Consider the following 25,192-nt stretch of genomic DNA (forward strand, 5'->3'; position numbering starts at 1 on the left):
GGAACCTAGAGGAATGGTACAGATGAACTGGTTTGCAGGGCAGAAATAGAGACACAGATGCAGAGAACAAACATATGGACACCAAGGGGGGAAAGTGCCGGGGGCTGGGGTGGTGGTGGGATGAATTGGGAGATTGGGATTGACATGTGTACACTAATATGTATAAAATAGATAACTAATAACCTGCTGTATAAAAAAATAAAATTGAAAAACCCATGAAAACATGTCGGCAGATTCCATTTTTAGTCCTAAGAAAGCGAAACCCGCCCCCTGGTGGTCAGTTGGTCACCGTGGTCCCCGGTGCAGGCTCCTCTCCTCCCACTCTGGGAGACCCACTCAGTGACTCAGTGGGCTAGCTCTTTTTTTTTTTTTTCTTTTAAGTAAAATTTTTATTATTTAAAAAAATTGTCCAAAATATAATATTTATCGTTTTGACCATGTGTAAGTGTACGATTCAGTAGCATCAATTACACTCACAATGCTTTGTACCCGTCACCACTGTCTATATCCAGTATAGATGATGATACTTTTCATCATCCCCAACATAAATTCTGTTACCCACTAAACAATAACTCCCTCTTTCTCCCTTCTCCCAACCCTGGGAACTTCCATTCTGCTTTTTGTCTCTATGAATTTTCCTATTCCAGGTAACTCATGTAAGTGGACTATTTGTCCTTCTGTGTCTGCCTTATTTCAATTAGCATAGTGTTTTCAAGGTCCTTCCATGTTGTAGCATGTATCAAAATTCCGTTCCTGTTTATGGCTGAATGGTATTCCATTGTATGTGTGTGCCACATTTTGTTTATCCATTCATCTGTTGATGGACACTCGGGTAAACTGTTTCCACCTGCTTGCTATTATGAATAATGTGGCTATGAACATTGATGTGCAGGTATCTGTTTGAATGTCTCCTTTTAGTTCTTTGGAATATATACCTAGGAGTGAATTGGTGGGTTATATGGTAGTTCTGTGCTTACATTTTTGAGAAACCACCAAACTGTTTTGACACAGGGGCTGCACCAGTTATGCTTGTTGTTGTTGTTGTTTTTAATTATTTACTTTTAAAATTATAAAAAGAATGCATGTCTGTTATAGGAAATCCAGAAAATATAGGAAACCATGCAGAGGATAATAAACCTCTCCTATACTCCTGCATATTCTCCCAGGTTGCTGTTCACCCCTTCCCTGTTTTGGGCCATCTGGGTTAATGGGGCAGCTCCTCTGTTCCGGACAGCAGGACATTGTCCCCTCAAGGCCCCACCCCCTCTCCATGTCTTCCATTTCTTCCCTTTGCTCTCCCTGCACCCTCCCCCACCACTGGCAGCTCTTTTAACATCTTTGATGGCTCTTTTGTTTGTAGGTTACCTTGCAAAACCTGTGCTGGTGTTTTGTGGGTGCATATTTTCAATTTATGGAAATGGTATTTTGTCATAGATCCCATTCTGCTTCTCATGTTCGCATTTGGCACTCTGCCTTTAAGACCCCAACCTTTTTCCTAACATTTAAATAAGGAGCCACAGCTGTGTCCTAGCACCTGCTCTATTGCACATAGTAGATGCTTAATCTTTTTGAAATGAATTATTGCATACATTTTAGACACAATTGGAATCCGGCTGTATTGCCTTTTCAAATGTAACAAGCAGGCACTAGCATTTTCCCTGCAGTAGGAATTCCTTTACAGTGTTTTCTTCAATGGCTGCTTGAGATGCAACATTAGCTTTTAAAACCAGTTCTCTGTTGTTAGACGGTTAGGTGATTGCTAGTTTTACATTGTTATAAATAATGTTACTCGTCCAGAATTATGTCAAAAGACATATGAACTTTTGACACTTCTGAAAAGAATTGCTGGATTTCTGGACAGCTAATTTTTGAAGATGGGGCTATGAAGGCCAAGGGGAATTTGAGTGACAAAATGGTGTGGTTCAGTGGGACAGACGTTGGCCTGGGAGCCGGAGACCTGGGTTGGCTCGGTTGTGTGGCCTGCTGTGTGACCTTAGCAGTTCTCTTGACCTCTCTGAATTTCAGAAATCTCCCCTATCAGGTGAAGGATTTAGACTGGCTGGGGAACGTGAGCTGGGAGTTCTTTCCACATTGCTTCCAGGCTGGCAGGCTGTTACCAGGCCCTGGATGGAGGCAACACAGCGGATGCGCTGGTGGACTTCACAGGTGGGGTTTCCGAGCCCATCGACTTGACCGAGGGTGACTTTGCCAGTGATGAGGCCAAGAGGAACCAGCTCTTTGAGCGCGTGTTGAAAGTGCACAGCCGGGGAGGCCTCATCAGTGCTTCCATCAAGGTGAGAACACAGAGCCGAGCCCCAGGGGCAGCCCCTCCCCTTCACTGACCCTGATTGGGGTGGGAGGTGACTGGCTTTTCAGGGAGAGCCCCTGCCCAGGTTGGATCACAAATCCAGACCCTCAGCCTCATGGAGGGGAGCAGTTAGAGGGTGCAGCCCCTCCCCAGTGCTGGACAGCACAAGCCTCAGGCCCCCTGCCCTAACCTTTACACTACGAAAGGCCTTGCCCACACTGTTCAACTAGCGTCCCCCTTTTCCAGCCGTTTCATAACGGAGTGATCGGTCCTTTGGCCAAGGTTTAAGGCATCACAGTTGCGAGGCGATGGGAAGGGTGAGGGAGCCCCTACTGCCTGCTGGCACAGGCCTGGGCTCTTCAAGACGATCGTCTTATTTCATTGACTGCTCACATTTTGGGTGGGAAAGTTGGGACTCAGTGAAGGCAGAATTTGAACCCAGGTTTGGCTGACCCAGTGGTATGTTGATAAAAGACTGGAAAATTTAAAAGCCCTGGTTTGCTGACTTCTGTGGTGTAAATACTCCCACCGTGGTTGATTTCAGGCTAACGTTTTAACAACCAGATTGCAAAACTGAGCCAGTGCTAGTCGATTCCAACACAGCCCTGGGCCGATCCCACTGCAGGTCCCTTCCTTTATCCCCCACTGCTGTTCCCCGGCTTTGTAAGGGGCTGTGAATGCGGAGGTCAGTCCCTAACCTCAGAGGAATGATGTCTCTCCTTTGTGCGGGGCTGCCATTCCCTCCCCGTCCTGTAGGCGGTGGTGTGGCCTCTGGCTCCAGGTGGAGCCTGCCCTGCCCTGCCTCTGAGCAACTGTGTCCCACAGGCAGTGACAGCGGCAGACATGGAGGCCCGGCTGGCGTGTGGCCTCGTGAAGGGCCATGCGTATGCCATCACTGATGTGCGCAAGGTGCGCCTGGGCCGTGGCCTGCTGGCCTTCTTCAAGTCAGAGAAGCTGGACATGATCCGCCTGCGCAACCCCTGGGGCGAGCGGGAGTGGAACGGGCCCTGGAGTGACACGTGAGGCCCGGGGCTTGGGCAAGGACAGGGTGGACTTCCTGGAGGAGGTGGCACCAGGGCTGGGCCTTAAAGGATTTGGGGGGAGGATGACATTAGGAGAAGACTTACTTGGGAGCAGGCATGTGTGTGGGGGGATAGATTCAGCATGGGCAGAGGTCTGGAGGTGGGATGAGCTGATTCCTATAGGGGATGTAGAGACCAGTCTTGGTGCTTGAGTGGGGAGGAAAGCAGGGAGGGAGGCCACCAAGGGTGGGAATGGGGGTGACTGCCCTGTGCTTGGTTAATGGCCCTGGTGAGGCCAGGAGAGGAGCAGAGCCTAGGCCCCCAGTGAAGGAGCTCCCTTCACTGAGGGTCAGTCCCCCCACTTGCCCCAAGCCTGCAGCTTTGCTCCCGGACCTCCGGATCCCCGGCATGGTGGCAGCCCACGGTTGCCTGAGAGAGTGGGCAGACAGCACTTCCTGGAGCGGGGCCTGGGCATGGCCCTGCGTGCCCCCAACTACACCCACACTGATGGAGGCCTAGTGCTGAGCTGTCCCTCATGCCTCCTGACCCTTGCCAGAGTGGCCCTGAGGGCGTCCCTCTGATACTCCTCTCTCTTCCCTCCCCTGTGCTCACATCCCAGCTCAGAGGAGTGGCAGAAAGTAAGCAAGAGTGAGCGGGAGAAGTTGGGTGTGACTGTGCAGGATGACGGCGAGTTCTGGTGAGTGTGCTCTTGCCCTGGGCGGATGTCCAGGGCTGAGAGGGGAGCCTCCTGTGTGCCGGGCAGGAGGCGCTGGACAGGGAGGCGGGAGCCAGGGCTCTAAAAATGCCCCACCATCAACTTGCCGTGTGGCCTCGGATAAGCCACTGCATCTTTTTGGGCCTGTTTCCTCCTCTGTAAAGTGAATTGGGCAGAATGGACCCTTTCGTCCCCATAGCCTCCACTGCCCATGTCAGGGGACCCTGGGCTGCTCTGGTACCCGGGCTGAGCCCTCGGCAAGTAGGCCAGGGTACCAGCAGGTGGGGAATTGACCAGAGGGCAGAGGGCATGCTGGCAGCCTGATGCCGAGAGCAGGTAGGAAGAGGAGAGGCCCTTTGGAGGAGCTAAGACTCAGGGTGCAGAGGAGCCCTTGGGCGAGGACAGAGACCCAGCCCAGAGGCAAGAGAGCACACTTGGGTTTGGGATGGGAAGAGTGAGTTCAGGGAGGTGAGGAGGTGAGCTTGGAGGATGGCAACGGCCTTGCTTAAAGAGCGTGATAGTGACTCCTGCATTCATTCACTCCTGCATTCATTCATTCGGCATTCATTCATTCTGCATTTAGCCCTGCTTGCCAGGCTCAGTGTCTTTCTTCAGCAGGACACTTGATTTGGAGACTGAACCACTTCCTGGAGGGATACAGGGTACCCTGTGTGTGGGAGATGTTGTGAGGGCCCCAGGCAGATCCAGAGGCAGATGGCAGTGATCCTGGAGGTCCCCTCCTGCAGGTGTCAGGGGACCCGCTGCAGGAGGCCCCCCAGGCCTTTTGGTCTGGGCTCCTGCGGATGAGATCCACTTTGCCCAGTCTGGCTCAGGGGCCAGTCGAATTAAAACATAGCAGTAGAAAACCCTCATCAGGAAAGGGCTTCCTCCTAAGGCCTTTCTCAGATATGTTCACCCTTGATGCATATATGTGCATATTCTCATATATGTGCACACTTGAAGGTGGGTGGGCACTTCCCTTCCCCCCGCCCAGGCTCCTGCAGGTGTGGCAGTATCCTGGCCACTGCAGCTCGCCTACCAAGGGGTTTCCACCACTAGCTGTGGATGACAATGGATGGAAACTGTAGAGGGCTGTACACATTAGTTATTCATACTATTAATAATTGTAACGGCCAGCCTTTGGCAACTCCTGTCTGCTGGAAGTTGTATTACATGCTTTTATTGTTATTGCATTGCTCAATTCCTGCACTAACTCTGAGGTAGGCAGCTGTCATTAGATTTATTCCCGTTTTACAAAGCAGGAGACTGAGGCCAAAAGAGATGTGAAGGGTCCGTGTGATGCCATGTCCACACTTGCTGTGTAGGCCGTGGTGCAGAGCATGTGGGGCGAGTGGGCAGGCTGGTGGGCGGGGTGGGGTGGGGAGACCAGCGGCTCAGCCCCTTGCCACGCCCAGGATGACCTTTGAGGACGTGTGCCGATACTTCACGGACATCATCAAGTGCCGTCTGATCAACACGTCTTACCTGAGCATCCACAAGACGTGGGAGGAGGCCCGGCTGTGCGGCGCCTGGACGCGGCACGAGGACCCGCTGCACAACCGCAGCGGGGGCTGCATCAACCACAAGGACACCTTCTTCCAGAACCCGCAGGTGGGCCTCCTTGGGGATCCCCCCCGCCCCCACCCCTTGAGCAACTGTGGGGCCCTCGGCGCCGTCCTGCCACGGACTCCGGCACGACCTCGGGTACATCCCTGTACCTCCGTGGGGTTCGGTGCACCGTTTGTACAGCGGGGTTGGATGGGCGTGTCTGGGAGGTCCTGTCACCCGCAACCTCACAATGTGACCTGCAGGCTCTGAGGACTAATGAGTGCCCTGATAAGAGTTACGGGGACATTGTATTTAGAGGCTGAGCTGGGGCCTCAAACCCCTTGTTTTCACACATGGTGCTGCTCCTTCTGGGGAGACTTGGCCAGGCTGGCTCCCCACGGGACTCCTCCCCTGCGGCCTCCTCGGTCATGACCCTGGCACCCGCCTGGTCCTCACGCCCGGTGTGCCCTCATTGAGCACCAGCTGCATGCAGGCTCGGAGCTGAGCATCCATCGTTTCCCCGAGTCCTCCCACCCCACGTGCGGGGTGGACACTGCCAGCCCATCTCACAGATGAGGGACTGAGGCTCGGAGAGGTGACGTGATTTGCCCAAGTTCACACAGCTGAGCTCTGGGCCGAGCTTCGGGAGCCGTTTTCGGTGTGGTCTCACCGTGCGCCCCTCTTCCTCTGCTGCACCCGCAGTACATCTTTGATGTCAAAAAGCCAGAAGATGAAGTGCTGATCTGCATCCAGCAACGGCCCAAACAGTCCACCCGCCGGGATGGCAAGGGTGAAAATCTGGCCATTGGCTTTGACATCTACAAGGTGAGGCCAGCTGGGACCCCTGCTCTGGGTAAGGAGAGTTTGGGCTGCCTGGGCCTGGGGGAGAACACTCTAGAACACTTTGGTCTCCGACATCACCCCTGTCCCCCTGGCCACATTGGCTGATGCCATGGTTGTGCTGTGACACAGGTCCTGTTTCGATCCCCACAGAGGCCCAGCCTGCCTCGGATTGGTCCCACTGGAGCTCTCAGCCTGATTTCTTCTTGCCCAGACCCACAGGCTGTTTGGACGGGGAAGGGGACGATTGCTGGTGGTCGGGCCTAGGCTCTGGGGGGCCCCCCACGGCTTCCTCCCTCAGGGCTCTGGCCCCCCTGAGTTGGAAGCCTTGCTGGGCACTGGGAAGAAGCATCCTGGGCAGAGCCAGGAGGGCCTCCCACTGGCCACTCCCCTGGCCTGGGCCCCAAGGCCTTCCACACGTTGTGACGCCCCGTGTGTGACGACACGCAGCGTAGCGGGGCGCCGTGGGCCTGCCAGACACCAAGAACCTAATGAAACCAAGTGCATGTGCTGGGCCCACGGCTTGAGTCGAGGCCCTGGCATTTGATGTGCTGGGTCGTATCATAACCGTTTGTCCACGTCAGCATGTTGGAACATTCACTGCGTGCTGACGTTGTGACTTTGACGTGACATGACCTTCGCTGATGTGACTATAGCTTATCATGGCACTTATTCCAGGAATTGTCCAGCATGTCCCGGCAGCTGGATGTCATTTCATGGACACATGCTGTGTCCTGCGCAGATAGTGATACTTGATTCTGTTGTGATGTCAGAAACCCCGCAGACATTGTCACCAGGGGGATTCCCATTGCCACCTCTCTCAGTAGCTTTATGAGATATAATTCACCTACCATATGACTCGCTCACTTAAAGTGTATTTGTAGAGTTGTGCGGCCATCACCACAGTCAATTTGAGGCCACTTCCATCACCCCAAAAAGAAACCCCGCACCCTTTAGCCGCCACCACCCAGTTGCATCCACCTCCCTCCCCGCCAGCCCTAGGCAGACAGATTCTCATGTACTTCTGACTCTGTAGATACGCCTCTTCCGGCAACGAGGGGGAGATGTGGGGTGCGGGGTGGGGTGAGGGGCTCTGTGTGACCCGATGTCTCCACCCCCGTCAGGTGGAGGAGAACCGCCAGTACCGTATGCACAGCCTGCAGCACAGGACCGCCAGCTCTATCTACATCAACTCCCGCAGTGTCTTCCTGCGCACGGAGCAGCCCGAGGGCCGCTACGTCATCATCCCCACCACCTTCGAGCCAGGACACACTGGCGAGTTCCTGCTCCGAGTCTTCACTGATGTGCCCTCCAACTGCCGGTGCGTGGGGACTGGCTGGGGGCCTGGGTTGGCAGGGCCTAGGTCCACACCAGGCTGGCCCGCAATCTGCAGCCCAGAGATCTTCAGTGTCGTCCTAAGCCATGGAGCCTGGGCCTCCAGCCTCCCTGGCCTGACATTAGCATCCATCCCCTTTCTTCCCCTTCCTCTCCTCCCCTGTCCCAGCCTCTCTTGGCCACACGAAGGAGCAGCTGCTCACGTGTGCAGAGCGCTTCACAGTTTACAAACAAGCTTTCACTCAGCTCATTTTCTCTTCCTGAACCCTCGGGTGGGAGGCCTGACCCCTTCATTTTATAGATCAGAACTGGGGATCGACGTTGGCTGGGGGTGGTTTCTGAGTCCGTGCCACCAGTGGCAGAGTCCGGCTAGGTGGACCCTGAAACCACCCCCATCCCTGCTGCAGTGCAGACCTGTGCGTCCCACACTGCCCTCCCACCTTGCTAGGCGGCCCAGAGTCGGTGCTCCCTGCCCACGTCCCAGACTGGGGGGGCAGCTTGTGGAATTAGCGGACCTCGGTCCCGCCAGTCTGTGCTGTGTTGGGCAAGCCCCTTCCCCCCAGCGATCCTGATGCTTCCTAATCCGTAAAATGGGCAGAGTGGCAGTCACTTATCTCCCAGGGCTGTGTGAGGATTAGAGACAATACCTGTAACATCCCAGGAGAGTGCTTGGCACACAGTAACGCTCGGTACATTGCTTTTCCCTTGGGAGAGGAGGGGGCACCCTTGGGTAGGGATGGGGCAGCAGGAAGCTTATGGGGCTTTGTTTGCCCGAGACAAGCATTGTCTGGACTAAACGCTGCTCTTGACCCCCGCCCCACTCTTCTCGAATCCCCTGACCTTCCGTCTTCCCGGACCCTCTCCATCACCTCCCGCCCCTTCTCCTCTGCCCTGCATCAGGGAGCTACGCCTGGATGAACCTCCCCACTCCTGCTGGAGCTCCCTGTGCGGCTACCCCCAGCAGGTGACCCAGGTGCATGTCCTGGGGGCCGCCGGTCTCAAGGACTCCCCAACAGGTGAGCTTGCCTGGAGAAAACCCCCAGCCCTCCTCCCCTCCCAAGCCACAGACACAGCCTCCAGAGCTCTCCTGCTCTCACTCATTGAATGAGCAAACCCATCCTGACATCCACTTTGGGCCCAGCCCTGGGATGAAGCTGGGCGTATAGAGAAGAACACGCTCTGCCTCCTGCCCTTGGGCGGCTTCCAGTGTGCCAGGGCAGTCAGCCGCAGGGACAGGCAGCTAGGAGGGAGGCTCAGGGAAGGCTTTTGGAGGGGGGGCCTTTCTCCAGGCTAAGGAGGTATTAAGGCGTGAAGCCTGGTGAAGGAAGGTAGGGGAGAAAGGTGCTCCGGGCAGGGGGGACAGCTTGGGTAAAGGTCTGGAGACCAGAGATTACCAGTGTGCCCCCTCCTGTCTCTGGAAGTTAGGGAGCTGGCCAGGCTCTGGTCTCCCTTCTCCTGAATACACGAGCCCAGGCTTCTGTCTCATCCGGGGCCTGTCCCAGCCCCAGCCTCACCCCGTTGCCCACTCCCTCTTTCTAGGGGCTAACTCGTACGTGATCATCAAGAGTGAGGGGGACAAAGTCCGCTCGGCCGTGCAGAAAGGCACCTCGACGCCTGAGTATGATGTGAAAGGCATCTTCTACCGCAAGAAGCCAAGCCAGCCCATCACTGTACAGGTGACCCACCTGTCTGGGGTCCCTCCTGGGCCCCCTGCCTCATGCTTCCGCACTCAGAGTGGCTGGGCCCAGCGTGGCAGGGCCTTTGACAGGGACCCAGGAACACTGGGTTCTGGTTCCCACTCTGTCCCTGACATGGTGTGGCCTAGGGAATTCTCTTGCCTGCCCCTCCCGGTGCCCCAGAGTCCCCTCTGTGGGGTGGGATGAGTTGGGTTAGCTGTAGGGATTGAGGGACACAGCAGGGTCAGACTCCTGGCCAGGGACAGTGGGCATCTCTGCCAGTCTTGCCCCAAAGCCTTGGGAGTTGTTCCTTAAATTCCCCTGGTGGCAGATGGTGGGAGTGACTATTGCCTGAGAGCAGGGGATCAGAAAGCCAGGGTCCTGGGCACGGGCTTCCTTCCCCTCTCAGGCCAAGGGGGCCACAGTTCTGAGCTCATTGGCAGGAAGCCCTCTGTCCCTGGGGTCCAGGCCAGCATCTCTCCCGGTGAGAAACCATCTGTAAACAAACGCTCGGGTATCCTGGGGGAGCTACTATAGGGTTTCCAAGTTTTTTAACACTGAGTCCTTCCGGATCAAATCACAGACCCATAGATGTTTGGGCTGGAAGGACCCTTAGGAGCCGTTGATCCAAACCTCATGTTGAAGATGCGGAAACCAGAGCAGGGGGTGTATCACTTGTCCAAGGTCACCCAAGGTCAACAGCAGAGCTAATAATGACAGATTTAATTGTATACATGGAGGGGAGCTTTGACATACGGGAGGAAGCCTGAGGCTCTGGCAGGGGCATGGCCTTGCCCAAGGTCCATGGTGAGGCAGATGCAGGGCTCCTTTTCCTCAGCCCAGCTTGCATCACAGGAAGGGGAGTCAAGGCTCTGCCGCCGCTGTCAGCAGCCCTCAGACCCATAGTCCTTGTCTTGGAGATGGCCCCCAACCATCCTCTGTCTCCTTCCAGATCTGGAACTACCGAGTCCTGAAGGATGAGTTTCTGGGCCAGGTGCACCTGAAGGCCAGCTCGGACGACCTCCAGGCCCTGCACACCCTCCACCTCCGAGACCGCAACAGCCAGCAGCCCAGCGACCTGCCGGGCACCGTTGCTGTGCGCATCCTCAGCAGTGCCTCCCTCACGGCCATCTGATACCTGCCCATCTACCTGCACCCACAGTTCTCACCACCATCCGCATGTCCCCAGCCAGGCCAGGGACTAACCTGGGAGCCGGGACACTGGCGTCCTTTTCCCAGCTTTTCCACTGACTTGCTGTGTGACCTTGGGAGGTCTCTGTCCCTCTCAAGGACACTTGCCTCAGCGTCCCGAGGACCCCAAAGCATTCCCTTCTCATAGAGGAGTCGTCTTGCCTGAGATTTAAAATAGCCCTCCCTACCCCAACTGCCACCATGGCTAAGGGCCTCTATCCGTTGAAAACCTTGTCCCAAGGCCCTGCTGTCTGCCAGCAGAGTGCCAAAGATGTCACTTGTTTACACACAAACTACCACATCCCCAAGGCCCACTCCTGCCCCTTGTGTCCCAGACCTGCCCCAGTGTCCAAGACTTGCTTTCTTTGTCACCTACATCTGGTTTTCTAGCCACCTTGAAAGGACTCTGGGCTCTTGGGTTCCTGCCCAGGCTAGAATTTGGGAAATGTCCAGGTGACATCTGTCCATTCTCGAATCCCATCCACTCACCCGCCCATCAGGTATTAATTCAAAGGAGATTCGCCAAATGAATAAACGATGCCCATGAGACCCCATGTGGAGCCGGGCCTCTCCTCGCAGCTCTGGGAGACCCGGCGTCCGTCCTGGGCCTCGCCTCTGCTCTCAGGTCCTCTCAGATACAGACGCCCAGAGGAGCTGCAGCCACCTTCTCCTTCTAGGTTCTGATTGCATTCCCAGCCTCTGGTTTAGGGTCCCTGGAGAGGGGGTGGAGAGGAAGGGCGTCCTGCCTCCACTGCCCTGACGCGGGAAGGAGTGTGTCTGATGTAGTGGGCCAGGCGGGGAGAGACCTGAGAGGAGGCACCCCCCTCTGCTGCAAGACCTGGGCTTTTCCCGGGAGCAGGGACTCTGGAGTGGTGGTCTCAGGCCCGCTGACATCAGTTTGCACATTGGGCTTGACAGGAGATGGTAAATCCATTGTCTGACCAGAGGCCCTTCTACCAACATTCCCCTCAAAGCGTAGCCGAGGAGACATCACCCTCTTGCTGCCTGGACCAAAACTCTCCTTTTAGTCCTCAACGTTTTATATTCTTTCCGTTTTAACTCTCAATTTTAACCAGGGGTTTTTAAAGGAAAACTGAAAGCCAGAACCCTTTTTTCTTCTTAAGCTCCAGTTCCTGTGATCCTCTGATTTTATTTCGATCTGCTTGGGGAGGGACGTGGCAAGGTCATACCTTCTCAGAGGAGGTCTGGAGGTGGATGAAGAAGATGGGGGTTTGTACCTGGATGTTTTACAAGCCAGCACCTACTGCGTTCTTGGAGAGTGTTGGCGCTGTGACCATCTTTGGATCTCCCTGTGCCCTTCTCAGGCTCCAGACCAGGTGATGTCAGTGAAAAAGTCCAGTTGGTTCAAGATCAGGAATTCCTGTGGCCTTGCTGGGAATTCCTTTGGGGAACCTGACTTTTCAGCTCCAGATCTGGCTCTTGGGTGCAGTGACCTGGCTGGATATGCTGGGTTCTTGACCCCTCGCTCTGGCTGGCTCTGCTCCTCTGTCCTGGCCCTGGGGAGGGCCCAGGAACTGAATGACAAGGAGGACAAAAGGATTCCTTCTCGAAAAGCTGGGACTTCTCCTCAAGAACCCGAATCTAGGGTGAGGACTTTGCGTGTGACCAGGAGCAAGTTGCTTAAACCTCCTGTGCCTCGATTTCCCCCTCTGCAAAGTGGGGCCAGTGATTATCGTTTGTCAGCACTCTTCCTGGCAAGTGCTGTATAAGGGCAAAACAATACCCTTTCTCTATATATCTTTGTAGCCGTACACACTATATACAGTCATGTAATCACCACTTCTCAGTGTCTGTTTGAAAGGAAGACTCCTGAGTTGGGTGGAGTGTCAAGGGCCGGATAAGCCAGCTTGGGGCCTCTGGGGCCGACACACGGGTCTTTGCTCAGCCATGTCCACCTGGGCTACGGGGGCAAACCAGGACCAGCTGGCAGACCTGTGTGGGCTTTAGCCTGGGGGCTGGGCATTTTGTCCCTCGACTCCCTTCTCAGACAGAACTGGTTCGGCAGCCCTGCCCTTGCTCCCTGCCCCTCTTGGTTGGCTCCTGGCTGTGTGGGGATCCTGGTCCCCCGGAGGCCCTGGGGACTGGGCAGGTGAGGATGGAGCTCTTTCAGGCTGGGACTGGAGGGTGAGTGGGGAGAGCAGCCACTCTGTTTGCCTGGTGCACCCTGCAGCCCACAGGGGCCTCAAGTCCCCATTTGCAGATGGGTGGGGCCCCTGCTGCACAGCACCCCGAGCTGGGTTGCGTTCTCCTCAGGGCTGAGCACAGGGTCAGGGGAGTGGAGACCTGTTCCGTTCTCAGAATAAATGTTACCACAATTCCAGAAAGGCCTTCCTGTGTCTGTCTGTCCCTCTGGAGATATGGGACAATGAAGGGAATGTTTCCCAGGCCTGGGTGACTGTCTGTTTAGAGAGCCACGTGAAGGAGTTACAGCTGAAGCTGGACCCCGATGCCTGCCTGGTGGGACCGTGCTGGCATTCGGCTGTCCCTTCACCTGGCCTTTTCCCAAGTCCCGTCCCAGGCACGGGGGCGAGGGAAGCAGCCACAGTGCCTGCTCCGGGGCAGTGTACAAACTGGTGGGGAAGACATGCAGAGAACCAGTGGCGAGGCAATGTGGGAGCTCAGGGTGTTCCCTGAGCCTGCTGGGGGCAGGAAGGCCTCGCCCTGAGCCAGTTGTGGAATAGAGGGGGGCAGCCGCATGAAGGGCAGCCAAAAAGGAGATGGGCTTATGGGGGTACAGGTGGATGTAGGGGATCAGAGTGGAGGCTGTTGAGGGGGAGATGATGGCAGCTCGAGCCAGAAAGGCGGGGGTGGCGGGGAGGAGAAACCAGAGAGATTTCAGAGGTAGAGTGGACAGAACTTGGTGGCTGGGTTGGGAGTGGGGAGTAAGGGAAAAGTAAATGAACTAAGACCAAGATTTCCTCATCAGACTGAGAGAGAAGGATGTGCTGAGCGATGTGCCTGCCCTAGCGTAGTGCCTGGCCACTGTTGGGTGCTGAGTAGCTGCAGCTGTGCAGCATCTGGAGGGGACCACACCCCCCCGCGCCACTCCACACCCATCCTTCGCAGCTCAGACCTGCGTTCTGCCTGGGGCACCATTTCCTCTTCGGGCCTCAGCTCTCCCATCTGTGTGAGGCTGACACCACTCGCCACCCCCCGTCTGGCCGGCTCAGCAAGAGATGATGAGAGGGGTGGTAGGTATCGAGTGCGGACGGCAGGTGGGAGTCCAGCAGTGGGGACTGTTCAGGAGCAGCTCCGGTCATGGGCACCCAGCCAAGCACACGCCAGCATTCAGGGGTCTTCAGGGGTCAGGATCGTCGGGTCAGAGGGAGCCCCAGCCTCGGCACAGCCTGGGTCCCAGCACCATCGCTTCCCACCCGCTGCTCCAGGCGGAGGCCGGATGCTCAGCCTTGCTCTCCAGGAGGCACCGTCGGGCAGCTGTGCCCGGGAGGTGGCGCAGTTGGGCCATTGGTCCCTCCCTGGGTCCCCCACCCCATCCTTTGGGTGGCAGCCAGGTGGCCCCTTCCCTGCAGGCACAACCCAGTTACAGAGACTCCAAAAGAGTACCTCCCTCCGCCCTGGCCAAACCTGTCCCGGAGAGGCCTGCGTGGCTAGAGCTGCTGCCAGGGTCGCTGCAGGCGAAGGGCCACGGCGTGCAAGGGCCAGGTCTCAACAGGGAGTCCTCGGTGTCACCGTCTTCGCTGATGCTAATAACGAACATGTTGTTCACTCTCTACCCTCCTCCCCTACTGTAAAATCGCATTTTCCACCTCAGTTTGCACGAGCCCCTGGTACATGCAGCGTTGCTCCCAGTCAGCTGCTTTGAGAAGGTTCCCTGCATGATTAGAGACAGCAGGCATCTCGCGCCCCAGCCCCCAGAACAAGCTGTGGGGCAGTGGCGAAGTGATGAACTTCAGGGGGACGCATCTGAGGTGAGCCCTTGGGAAGTGGCCTGGGGCAAGGGCAGTGTCTGTGGGGGGTGGGGGCAGGGCGGCAGAAAGGGCCAGGAGGCAGGGCTTGCTTCCTCCTGCCCTGCCTCGCCTGGTCCTTTGCTCTGAGTCTCAAACAGCCATTTTGCGGAGAAGGAAACAGTCTTGGCAGACAGCAGGCAGGGGCCAAGACTCAGCAAATCAGTGACCAAGTCGGGATCAGAACAAGGTTTCCTGCCCAGGTGCTGAGAGCAGGTGGTGGGCATTACTGCAAATGACAGGAGGCAGCTGAGGCTGGGATGAGTGGCTCCGGGCCTGCTCCCACGCCGGTCGGCAGCACAGCTGAGAAAGACCCCAGTGCCCCGGCCTCCCCGCTGGGCGGCCAGGGCTCCGCCAGGGCCCTGGGCAGCACAGCCCGCCTCCCATGCTGATGTCACGACACCCAGACCTCGGAGGGCCCTCCAACTCCGCCTCCCGGGGGAAGGCCTTGGAGTGGGGAGGAGAGGGCAGCAGTGCCGGCCGGAGAGCTGCCCTGGGCAGGAAGGAAAGGGAGAGACTGAGAGAGTCACACAGCGAAAGACCACAAGACCCAGAGAGACCCCCAGAGCAAGTCACGGAGCAAGACAGAGGAAGAGGGGGCTTGTGTCTGCAGACTTTCCCACACCTGCCACCCCAGCTTTCCGAGCCCTCTGTGCTGGTGGCAGCTCCAGCCAGGCCGGTGGGCAGCAGGGACCCAGGTAAGGATGGGCTGCCCGCTGTCCTGAGCCCTGGGAGAAGGGTTTGCTGGACTTCGGGGGAGTCATGGGCTCAGGCCACCCTGGAGCCACTGTCCCCACAGCCAATTGCTCCTGGTCTGGGCCCCCTGCCATCTCTGACCAGAGCTGGGACGGGGGGCAGACATGCTGGGGGTGGCAGACAGAGTCCTCTGTCCCTGACTCTTTGTCTCCTTAGGCCTCTCTCAGCCACTATCTCTTTCTTTATTTCTCTCCTTGGATAAGTCGCTTCCTTCCTCTGTGCCTCAAATTTCCCATCTGTGAAATGGGAGATGAAGCCCCATCAGCCATGGTTGTTGGGAGGACAAGGTAAACTGAGCATGGGTACAGAAATGTAAATATGGTTCTGTGTTCTCTGTTGTCAATTTAAAAAGCAATTAACTTGAACAGGGATTAGTTATTATTTTGAAGAAAAAAAATGTCTATTTTGTAGCTTTTTCCTTACACGTGGCCCTTAAATTCTATGCCCTTTCAACCCCTTTCCACCCGCCAAGGCCCTGAAGGCCCTGATTCTGCCCCTGGCTCTCGGGGCTCACACTGGTGCAGGATGCCAGCACCGCAGCTGGGCATCCTCTTCACAGACGTAGCTCCCCATGGCAGCTGCCTGCTGGCCTTTGTTGAATTCCCTTCTCAGCCAGACACCCAGGCCAGGTGCAGGTCTCCAGAAGGATGGTGTGCCTGCTGTATCCCGGAGCCCCAGGGCAGGGGTCAGGGCTCGGGTGTCAGGTAGTGTCATGGGCAGAGGATCAAATGCCCCAGCGCCTCTGAATGCACCTTGTGAAAAATTGATGCTCATCCTGGGAGGCAGGTAGGGGGCCAGAGGGGCCTCATGCCGGGGCCAATGGGCTGGGGCTGCTTTTGATCACCCCACTCAGTCCCACGAGTCCTTCCTGAGCTGTCCCTGTGCTGTGTGAGGTGATGGCTGAGCCCCACACCCTACCCTGTATCAACTCCCTCACTTTGGGAGCAGAGGTGGGGACAGACCCTGACCAGACAACAAACGCATATAGTCAGGGCTGGATAGAGGGAAATATTGGGGCTCTTGGCAGCCTGGGGACAGTCAGGGAAGGCTTCCTGGAGGAGGTACCATCTAAACTGAGCCGTGAAGCATAGGTGGGAATTTATTAGTCAGAATTCCAGGCAGAGGGTCCAGTGTATACAAAGTCTAAGAGGTATAAAAAGGGCCAGCATATTTCAGGAAGAGTGAGTGCTGAGAACGGCCCAAGGGCAGGGGTGGGGAAGGAAGAAAGCAGAGAGAGGCAAGACTGAGACGCATAGTGCTGGGCCTTAAACGCAAGATGGGGGCAGGATTAGAGCCCCCATCCTGAAGGCCGGGGGTGCTCTGGAAGGGTTTTAGGCACGTCGTGTCATGAGCAGGTCATGTACAGCCTGACCCTCCTCTTGGGCCAGGCTGTCCCTGTCACCTGTACTCCTGGGGCAGCTCTGAGCTGGGTGGCCAGAGACCAAGTCCTAATCCTGAATTTGTCCTGTGCTGCTGTGTGACCTTTGGCAAGTCTTGGTCCCTCTCTGGCCTCTTTGCCCATATGTCCAGGGGAGGGGGCTGGACTTTCTACTTCTTAGGAGCCCTTTGGGAATCTCTGAATAACAGTAGTAAAAAGGGAGCTCAGCTGCTCTGGGCAGTGGAACTGGTGATGGTGGCAGAGGCTCAGGTCACGCAGGCTGGGCTGTGGCCAGAGGGAGAGAAGCCAGGGAGGGTTCCTCAGGGAGGAGGGGCTGGGGCTTTGGGAAGAGCCCAGGTGACCCAGCCAGGCTCAGTGCTTCCAGGGCTGGCTGGCTCAGAGGTTTGACATGGTCTCTCTCCCTGCAGAACTGTGGCTGGCCAGGCGGGCGGTAGGAGCATTTGACCAAGGACAATGGTGATTCTTCAGCAGGTGAGGGCTCCTTCGTCTTTCTATCAGGAATAACCCTGTTGGGTGGCTCATCCTTCCCTATCCCATATTCTCTTATCCATGTTCTTAGCTGTAGAATCCCCTCCCTAATCCTTTCTTCTAGAAAACTCCTATCTATGCTTCAAAACCCAGGTATGAAACTTTCCCTGACTCTCAGGGCCCATTCTCCCTGTGATGTGTCTGTTGGGGCCTCCCTTTCTCATTGCACTCACCCCACTGGTCAGAAATTACTTATTTATACACATCTCTGAATCCCCAGGTAGTCCAGGCAGTGGAACAGCATGTGCAAAGGCCCAGATGTAGAGAAGCCCTTGGAGAAAGGGAAGACAAAGTTGGCAAGTCTATTGAAGCCAGACCGGGAAGGGCCTTGAGCCTGACTGGGGAGAAGTGAAGGGGGGATGACGTAGCCAGAGCTACAGGCTCCGAGGGTAATATGGGGAAGAAGCAGAGGTGCTGCCCCCGGCTGAGTCCTCCAGCCCCCCTTCCTTCCCAGGGCCACAGTGGCCCCTGACCCTCAGCCCTTCCCCGTGATCAGCCTGAAGCTCTAATGAGCTCCTGGTCTCCAGATTCAGGAATGTGGGCCCTGAGCCAGGTCGGCCTGGCACCAGGCCCTTGGGCTGGTAGGGGTGTGTGCAGTGGAGGCTTGGCCAGTGGCTTCATGTCCTCCAGGACCATGTGGGACCAATGGGCAGCCGTGCCCTGCAGCTGCGTGTTTGAGTGTGAGTTATGTATATGTGTGTATGTGAGAAGGCAGGCGTCAGGGCAGGATCAGGATAGACAGTCTTCTGTCCTGGGGCTGGGAGAGTCACCCCCTAGAGCCCCTCGGCCTGAGAGTCTCTTCAAAGGCCCATCAGAGATGGCCAAGACCAAAAACAGAAGGAAAAGTCACTGTCACTGAGTGTTTGCTGGGTGCCAGGGCCTGGGCTGCAGGCGGGGCTGGGTGGATGGGGACATTTGCAGACCCTAGAGGGAGGGCCTGGGCCACTCATAGCTCCCACAGCCGCTTTCCCTCGGGAGGCCTCTGACTTGCTGTCCACCCTCCTCCAACCAGCCCCCCTGAACGCTGGCCCATCTCGTCTGGCAGCCTCTGCTGGGAGCAGGTATCTGCCGGTGGACCTGGCTCTGCCCACCCCTCACACAGAAAGCACATTTCTGTTACTTCTTTGGTCCTGAATGAAGTCCCAGCTCTGGGGAGCCAGCCAGCCACGCAGCTCCACAGGCAGAGCCCGCAGCCCTGGGCTCATCTTGGGCTTTGCTGTTGATAAGTGTGCGGACCTGGGGCACGCACGTCCTTCAGCCTTCCTGAGCCTCAGTTTCCTCATCTGTAAAACGAGGATAAAAACCCTCCTTTCCCAGGATGGTTGCTGTGAAGGTGAAATGCCACGAGGGGTTCAGTCAGAGCACTTGCCTTTCACCTGCCTACCAGGTCCGCCTCCTCCCGCCACGCCTTCCCTGTTCTGAAAGACGGTCGGTCTGCCCGAGCACTTGGTCCCTCTTCTGACTGACTTCTAAGTCCTCGCTGTGGCCACGACTCCCTTTGGGACCCTTCCCTCCTCTGCGCGCACTAGAGTCTGACCGCATGCCACCTTCTTCCCCTGCCTTCCTGGGGCGTCCTGGTGAGCCCAGAAATGGGGGACAGCCTTCATCCTGCTCCCCACGGCCTCCTCAGCTCCAGCGCCAGCACCCGCAGAGATGGAGCTCTGTGCCGAACGAATGAACGATTGTGATTTCACCCTCATTTTGTCCGAGGGGCTGGGGCGAGCATGATACCTACCTCAAAGGGATGTTGGAGAACAAAATATCGTAACACATGTACAACGCTCAACCCAATGCTGGACACAGCTCAAAAGAGTTTAACGGCCGCGGCGACCACTACTAAAATCATATCAGTAGTGTTCCTGTGTATGAGAATTTCCCATTCTTTTCTCTCTTTTACTTTACTTGGCATAAATATTTATTTGGGATAAATTATTTGAGGAGACCTCAGAGAATATGATGTTTCTTGCCCCGTGTGTAGAGTGGCCCAGTGTGGGACATATCAGTGACAGATACTCACCCATCCCTCCCTCATTCCCTCCATTCATCCATCATGCCAGCCTTTCTGAGCCCCCCAGAGTACCAGGCACAGAGAACACTTTCATAAGTTGTGCTCAGAATCCAAATCTCTTCATTATGAAAAAATGTTATTCATTTGTTGAGGGTTCTAATTCTTCAAAAGTAGCATCCACATTGGTCCTACTATGTGCCGGGTACTCTCTATACATGATCTCATTTTATTGCCGTAAGGCTGTAGGGGAGGGATCTTTGTGCCGATATTGCTGGTGAAGAAACTGGAGCCCAGATAGGGTAGTTTATTTTTAATTTTTTTAAATTTCAGCTATGCTTTTATTTATTTTTTTAACTTCTTTATCGGAGTATAATTGCTTTACGATGGTGTGTTAGCTTCTGCTGTGTAACAAAGTGAATCAGCTATACATATACCCCCATATCTCCTCCCTCTTGCATCTCCCTCCCACCCTCCCTGTCCCACCCCTCTAGGTGGTCACAAAGCACTGAGCTGATCTCCCTGTGCTATGCGGCTGCTTCCCACTAGCTATCTATTTTACATTTGGCAACGTATATATGTCCCAGATAGGGTAATTTAGACATGAGCTGGGGCAGGTCCAGACAGGATAGGGAGCCATGCTGGTGCGGGGGGCAGCATGCAGGGAGAAGAGACCTTGGGAAGAGGCTGCTGTGTAGGGCACAGGGCTGTGGCACAAGGAGCAGGCACAGGGCTCAGGGGAGGAGGTCAGACTTCCCCTGCTGGGTGGCATTCGCAGAGCGTGAGCTCTTTCCCAGGCACCCTGTGGTAGGCTGGGCAGACCCATCATGTTGATGGCTTTGGGAGTAGGTGGGAGTGTCTGGAGGTTCCTAGTGTGCCAGAAGCCACCTCCTTCAGCCAAGTACTCACTCACCCACCCAGCAAAGTGGCACTCAGCCCCTTCTCTGTACCGGGCAGGGCACAAAGGATACAGAGATAAATTGACTGCTCCCTGTCCTGGAGGAGTTTCCAGACCAAAGGGGGAGGCAGCTCCAAAACACAGCAAGGGTGCCCATGAGCAAGGGTGCCCATGAGCACTCCTGTGATAGCAGGAGTCCTGGGGGTGGAGTAGGGTGGGAGGGAGCCTGGGGATGGGGGAGGCTTCTGCCCCGCCTGCGGTACGGCAGGGTGGGGTGGTGATGTCAGGGAAGGCTCTGAGGCTGTCGTGGTAGCCCCTCACATACAGATGGGGGGCTGTGGTCTCAGGAGGAGGGACTTGCCCCACGTTGCAAGGCTAGCTGGTGCTTGTGAGAACCCAGAGATCTGTGGTACATGTGACCCACTTCTTTAGGACCTCAGGGAAGTCTGCTGTTCTTCGGTAAGATGTGATTTCTGGCTCTGTGGTGAGGCCAGTGTAGGGACTAGATGTACTTTGCCCAGATTCCTGGATCAGAGTGAAGTTTGAAGATAAATCTGTGGACTGTTGATAACAGTTGGGTTAAGTCTTTTATTAAAATATAATGTTCTTCTTTGTCTGTTGTAACAATTCCTGATTTAAAGTCAATTTTGTTTGATATTAGTACAGCCACCTCAGCTCTTTTTTGGTTACTGTTTTCAAGGAGTATATTTTTCTATCCTTTCACTTTCAACCTATTTGTGTCTTTGGATCTAAAGTGAGTCTCTTGTAGATAGCATATAGTTGGATCATGTGTTATTTTTTTTAAACCTTTTCTGCCGACCTCTACCTTTTAATTGGAGAGTTAAATTCGTTTCCATTTAAAGACTTACTTCTTCCATTTTGCTGTTTTTTTTATATGTCATATCTTTCCCCTGTCAATTCCGCTACAATGACGTCTTTTTTTAATTGAAGTATAGTTGATTTACAATGTTGTGTTAGTTTCAGGTGTACAGCAAAGTGATTCAGTTATATACATATATATATATATATTTTTTTTTTTTTTCAGATTCTTTTCCCTTATAGGTTACTACAAAATATTGAGTATAGTTCCCTGGGTTATACAGTAGGTACTTGTTGGTTATCTATTTTATAAATAGTAGTGGGTATCTGTTAATCCTAAACTCCTAACTTATCCCTCCTCCACTTTCCCCTTTGGTTACCGTAGTTAGTTTGTTTTCTATCTCTGTGGGTCTATTTCTGTTTTATATTTAAGTGCATTTGTATCTTTTTTTTTTTTAGATTCTACTCTATGATGCCTTCTTTTGTGTTTGATTTTTTTCCCCCACTCTACTGTTTTGGTTCCCTTCTCATTCATTTCTCTCTCTCTCTCTCTCTCTCTCTCTATATATATATATATATATTTTTTCCCCCCCTAGTAGTTACTCTGGGGTTTACAATTAACACCTTATATTTATAACAATCTAGTGAGGGTTAACACCAACTTAGCTTCAATAGTACATGAAAACACTGCTCCTATACAGTTCCATCACTCTCTCTTTACAGTATTATTGTCAGAAATTACATCTTTATACACTGTGTGCCCATTAACATAGATTTATAATTGCTATTTTATGCATTTGTCTTTTAAATCACATAGGAAAAAAAAGAAGTGACAAACCAAAAATAACAATAAGGCTGGCTCTTATATTTACCTTTGTAGTTACCTTACTGGGTTCTTTATTTCTTTGTATGGCATTGAGTTACTGTCTGGTGCCATTTAATTTTAGCCTGAAGGAATATTTTTGGCATTTCTTGTAGAGCAGGTCTATTAGCTACCAACTCCCTCAGTTTTTGTTTATCTGGGAATGTCTTAGTTTCTCTTTCACTGTTGAAGAATATTCTTGCCACATACAGAATTCTTGTTGGAAATGTGTTTTTTTCCTTTCTGCATTTTAAATATATTATCCTACTGCCTTCTGGTCTCCATGGTTTCTGATGAGAAATCAGCAATTAATCATATTGAAGATCCTTCGTATATGATGAGTCACTTCTCTCTCACTGTTTTTAAGATTCTCTTTTTGTCTGTCTTTTGATAGTTTGATTATAATGTGTCTCAGTGAGGATCTTTTTGAGTTTATTCTACCTGGAATTTATTGAGCATTTTAGATGTGTAGATTCATATCTTTCATCAAGTTTGGGGAATTTGGGGTCATTATTTCTTCGAATATTTTTCTGCCTCTCTCTCTCCTCTCCCTCTGGGATTCCCATTGTGCATATATTGGTCCATTGGATGGTGTCCTGTAGGTTTCTTAGTCTCAGCTCATTTTTCTTAATCCTTTTTTCTTTCTGCTCCCTAGCCTGGATATTTCAGTTAAGCTATCTTTGGTTTGCTGATTCTTCTTTCTGCCCTTTCAAATCTGCTGTTGACCCCTCTAGTGAATTTTTCATATCAGTTATTCTACTTTTCAACTCCAGAATTTCTAATTGGTCCCTTTTTATAATTTCTGTCTCCTTATTGATAGCCTGTACTTGATGAGATGTTGTTCTGGTTTTCTCCAGTTCTCTGAGCATATTTAAAACAGTTGATTAAAGTTTTTGTCTATTAAGTCCAGTGTCTCGGCTTCCTCAGGGAAAGATTCTATTAATTTCTTTTTTTCCTATGAGTGGGCCATGTTTTCTTGTTTCTTTGTACGTCTCATAGTTTTTTGTGTGTGTGTTATTGTTGTTGAAAACTGGACATTTTGCTTACTATAATGTGATAACTCCAGAAGTCAGATTCTCCCCCTCCCCAGGGTTTGTTGTTACTGCTTATTGTGAATTGTAATTTTGTTGAGTGACTTTTCTAAACTATTTTGTGTGTGTGTTTGTGTGTGAAGACTAGATTCTTTGTTGTGTGTGGTCACTGAAGTCTCTTAAACCCCTGGAAAAAACAACAAAACAAATAAAAACAATCTCAGACTTTGCAGTTGGGCTGTGTGTATGTTGGCGCATGACTTCAATGCTCAGTCAGGACGTTTACAACTCTGACTTAGCCTTCACTCCCTGTCTGCATGGAGCTTGAGGTCAGTCAGAGGTGAGAGCTTAGGGTTTCTCATACTTTTTCTGAACATTTGTCCAACCCTGGGTGTGTACGTGGTCTTCTAGATTCCCCAGTATATGCCGAAGCTTTTACAAAGCCCTTTTTCCCTGGTGCATCTCATTCCCCTGCCTTTCTTCCAGGCTTTTTGGAGTGTCTATTGTTTGCTCCAACTGATTATTTTTTTCCCCAGGTAGTAGTTCATTTGCCTTTGGATGTTTTTGACCAATGCCCTCCATAGCTACTTCTCTACCCTGGGGTCCCTAGTTAGGGAATAAAGACAAACCTTTAGCATTATTCCTTCAGGGGTCCCCCAGACAGGTTAAAACCATCAAAATTCTTTGATAAAAAGGTCTGTTCTGCTCCCTCTGACCCCAAAAACCCACACCAGGGATACAGGCTGCCATCCTCAAGGTGGGGGGTGAGGGAGGATGGGTAGGTTAAAGTACCACAAAGCTCTCCTGTGGGGTTTCAGTCATCTTCCTCTTCCTTAAATGTTCAAATGGTTACTGTAAACCTTTGCATATTTTCTAGAGTTCCAGTAAAGTTGACTCTGACAATTTTTGCTATGCTTTTTGGTGTTTCTGTAGAGTTCTTGGCAGACTTCTCTACTCTTTGCTGATATCACTTGCTGATGACAACTGGCACAGTTATTTCCTGAAAGCTTTTCTGTTCCAGCTTGCTATGTATACTTGGATAGGTCCTTTTGCCCCTTCTGAACCCCAGTCTCCCCATATGTAATATGGGTGGCCAGAATTGGACCAGATGGTGGTATGGTGGAGGTGACAGCAGCACTATGGGTGTGAGGCATGAAGGGAGGAGAAAAGAAAGTAGTGAGGTGTGGGGACCAGGGGGCACATAGCTAAGTGGAGCCTTGGTGGCTAAGTGGGGGCAGGGAAGAGTATGGTGGAGGTGGAGCATTCCTAGCAGAGGACTCAGCATAAGCAAAGGTAGGAGGCCCTGTCCTGTGTGGCCAGGCAGCAGGAGACAAGGCTGGGGGAGCAGTGAGCCCTGGCTCTGGGAGAGAGTCTGGTGTGATGCCAGAGTGGGTCCCAGGGGCATTAGACCTGCCTCCCAGACCTGGTGTGCAGCCACCTGCAGGGAAGGGACCTACTCCTAGGCTTCATCTCAGGGGTGGCCTGGGTGCAGGGTGTTGAGTAGTGGGTCTGGGTCAGGGAGGGCCAGTCTCTCAGTACTTTACTAGGTCTCTCTCATGGGGCCTCTCTCCATCCACCAGACTTGTTTCACCATCTCTTCCTCCTTACCTCTGCTTCTCTGTGCTTTGCTGTTTTCTTTTCTGGAACACCCTTCTCCCTCGTATCTGCCTAAATAATCACAACACCACAACAACATGACTTGCTCAGTTAATAATAACTAACACTCACACAGCATTTGCTCTAACAGGCACCGATCTGAGTGAGTTACCCACGACCTGTTTAACCCTCACAAGCACCTAATGAGGTACTGTTATCCTGTTATCCGACAAATGAGAAAACAAAAGCACATGGGGGTTGAGGAACTTGCCCAAGGTCACACAGCATATGAATGGCCTTGTCATCATTGAACTGGTGTTGGTTCCAGAGTCCAATCTCATAGGAGCCATTCTATCCTGTCTCTCCAGGGTTAATCTGTCCCTTATCTGGTGGTACCATCCTTTTCTGTGTCTGGGTTTATCCACCCCCAGGCTGGAAGCTCTGAGGACGGTGTCCCCTAAGCTTTAGCCTGAGCCTGTGAAGGTTTTTGGTTTTTTTTAATTTTAAAAATATTTATTTATTTTTGGCTGTGTTGGGTCTTATTTGCAAGATGCAGGATCTCTCGTTGCGGTGCGTGGGCTTCTCTCTAGTTGTGGCGTGCAGGCTCCAGAGCACATGGGCTCTGTAGTTGTGGCATACGGGCTCTCTAGTTGTGGCTCTTGGGCTCAGTAGTTGCG

At 53.4% G+C, this 25,192-nt stretch overlaps 2 protein-coding genes across 5 annotated transcripts in view; both read left to right on the plus strand.

The window, feature by feature from the left end:
* Nucleotides 1–12,980, plus strand: part of CAPN5 (calpain 5) — a 52,806-nt gene extending 39,826 nt beyond the window's left edge. For 3 of the 4 annotated variants that reach the window (XR_007478834.1, XR_007478835.1, XR_007478833.1), the window contains 7 exons: nucleotides 2,102–2,294; nucleotides 3,134–3,327; nucleotides 3,950–4,027; nucleotides 5,461–5,656; nucleotides 6,296–6,418; nucleotides 7,558–8,784; nucleotides 9,308–9,341. Coding sequence is in view for 1 of the 4 variants with exons in the window: in XM_004279822.3 (XP_004279870.1) it covers nucleotides 2,102–2,294; nucleotides 3,134–3,327; nucleotides 3,950–4,027; nucleotides 5,461–5,656; nucleotides 6,296–6,418; nucleotides 7,558–7,754; nucleotides 8,669–8,784; nucleotides 9,308–9,444; nucleotides 10,397–10,579 (1,417 nt within the window). In the remaining 3 variants the exon portion in view is untranslated. Of the gene's footprint in view, nucleotides 1–2,101; nucleotides 2,295–3,133; nucleotides 3,328–3,949; nucleotides 4,028–5,460; nucleotides 5,657–6,295; nucleotides 6,419–7,557; nucleotides 8,785–9,307; nucleotides 9,445–10,396 lie in introns of those variants that run through there. The other variant, XM_004279822.3, reaches the window with a different exon arrangement.
* A 4,204-nt stretch (nucleotides 12,981–17,184) lies between these two features.
* MYO7A (myosin VIIA) overlaps nucleotides 17,185–25,192 on the plus strand; it is a 101,178-nt gene continuing 93,170 nt past the window's right edge. Inside the window, exon 1 of the mRNA XM_012536694.3 lies at nucleotides 17,185–17,247. Coding sequence (XP_012392148.1) covers nucleotides 17,230–17,247 — 18 coding nt within the window. The 5' untranslated portion in view covers nucleotides 17,185–17,229. The remainder of the gene's footprint in view (nucleotides 17,248–25,192) is intronic.

The sequence above is a fragment of the Orcinus orca genome, chromosome 8 (genome assembly GCF_937001465.1).
Source record: "Orcinus orca chromosome 8, mOrcOrc1.1, whole genome shotgun sequence".
Lineage (NCBI taxonomy): Eukaryota > Metazoa > Chordata > Mammalia > Artiodactyla > Delphinidae > Orcinus > Orcinus orca.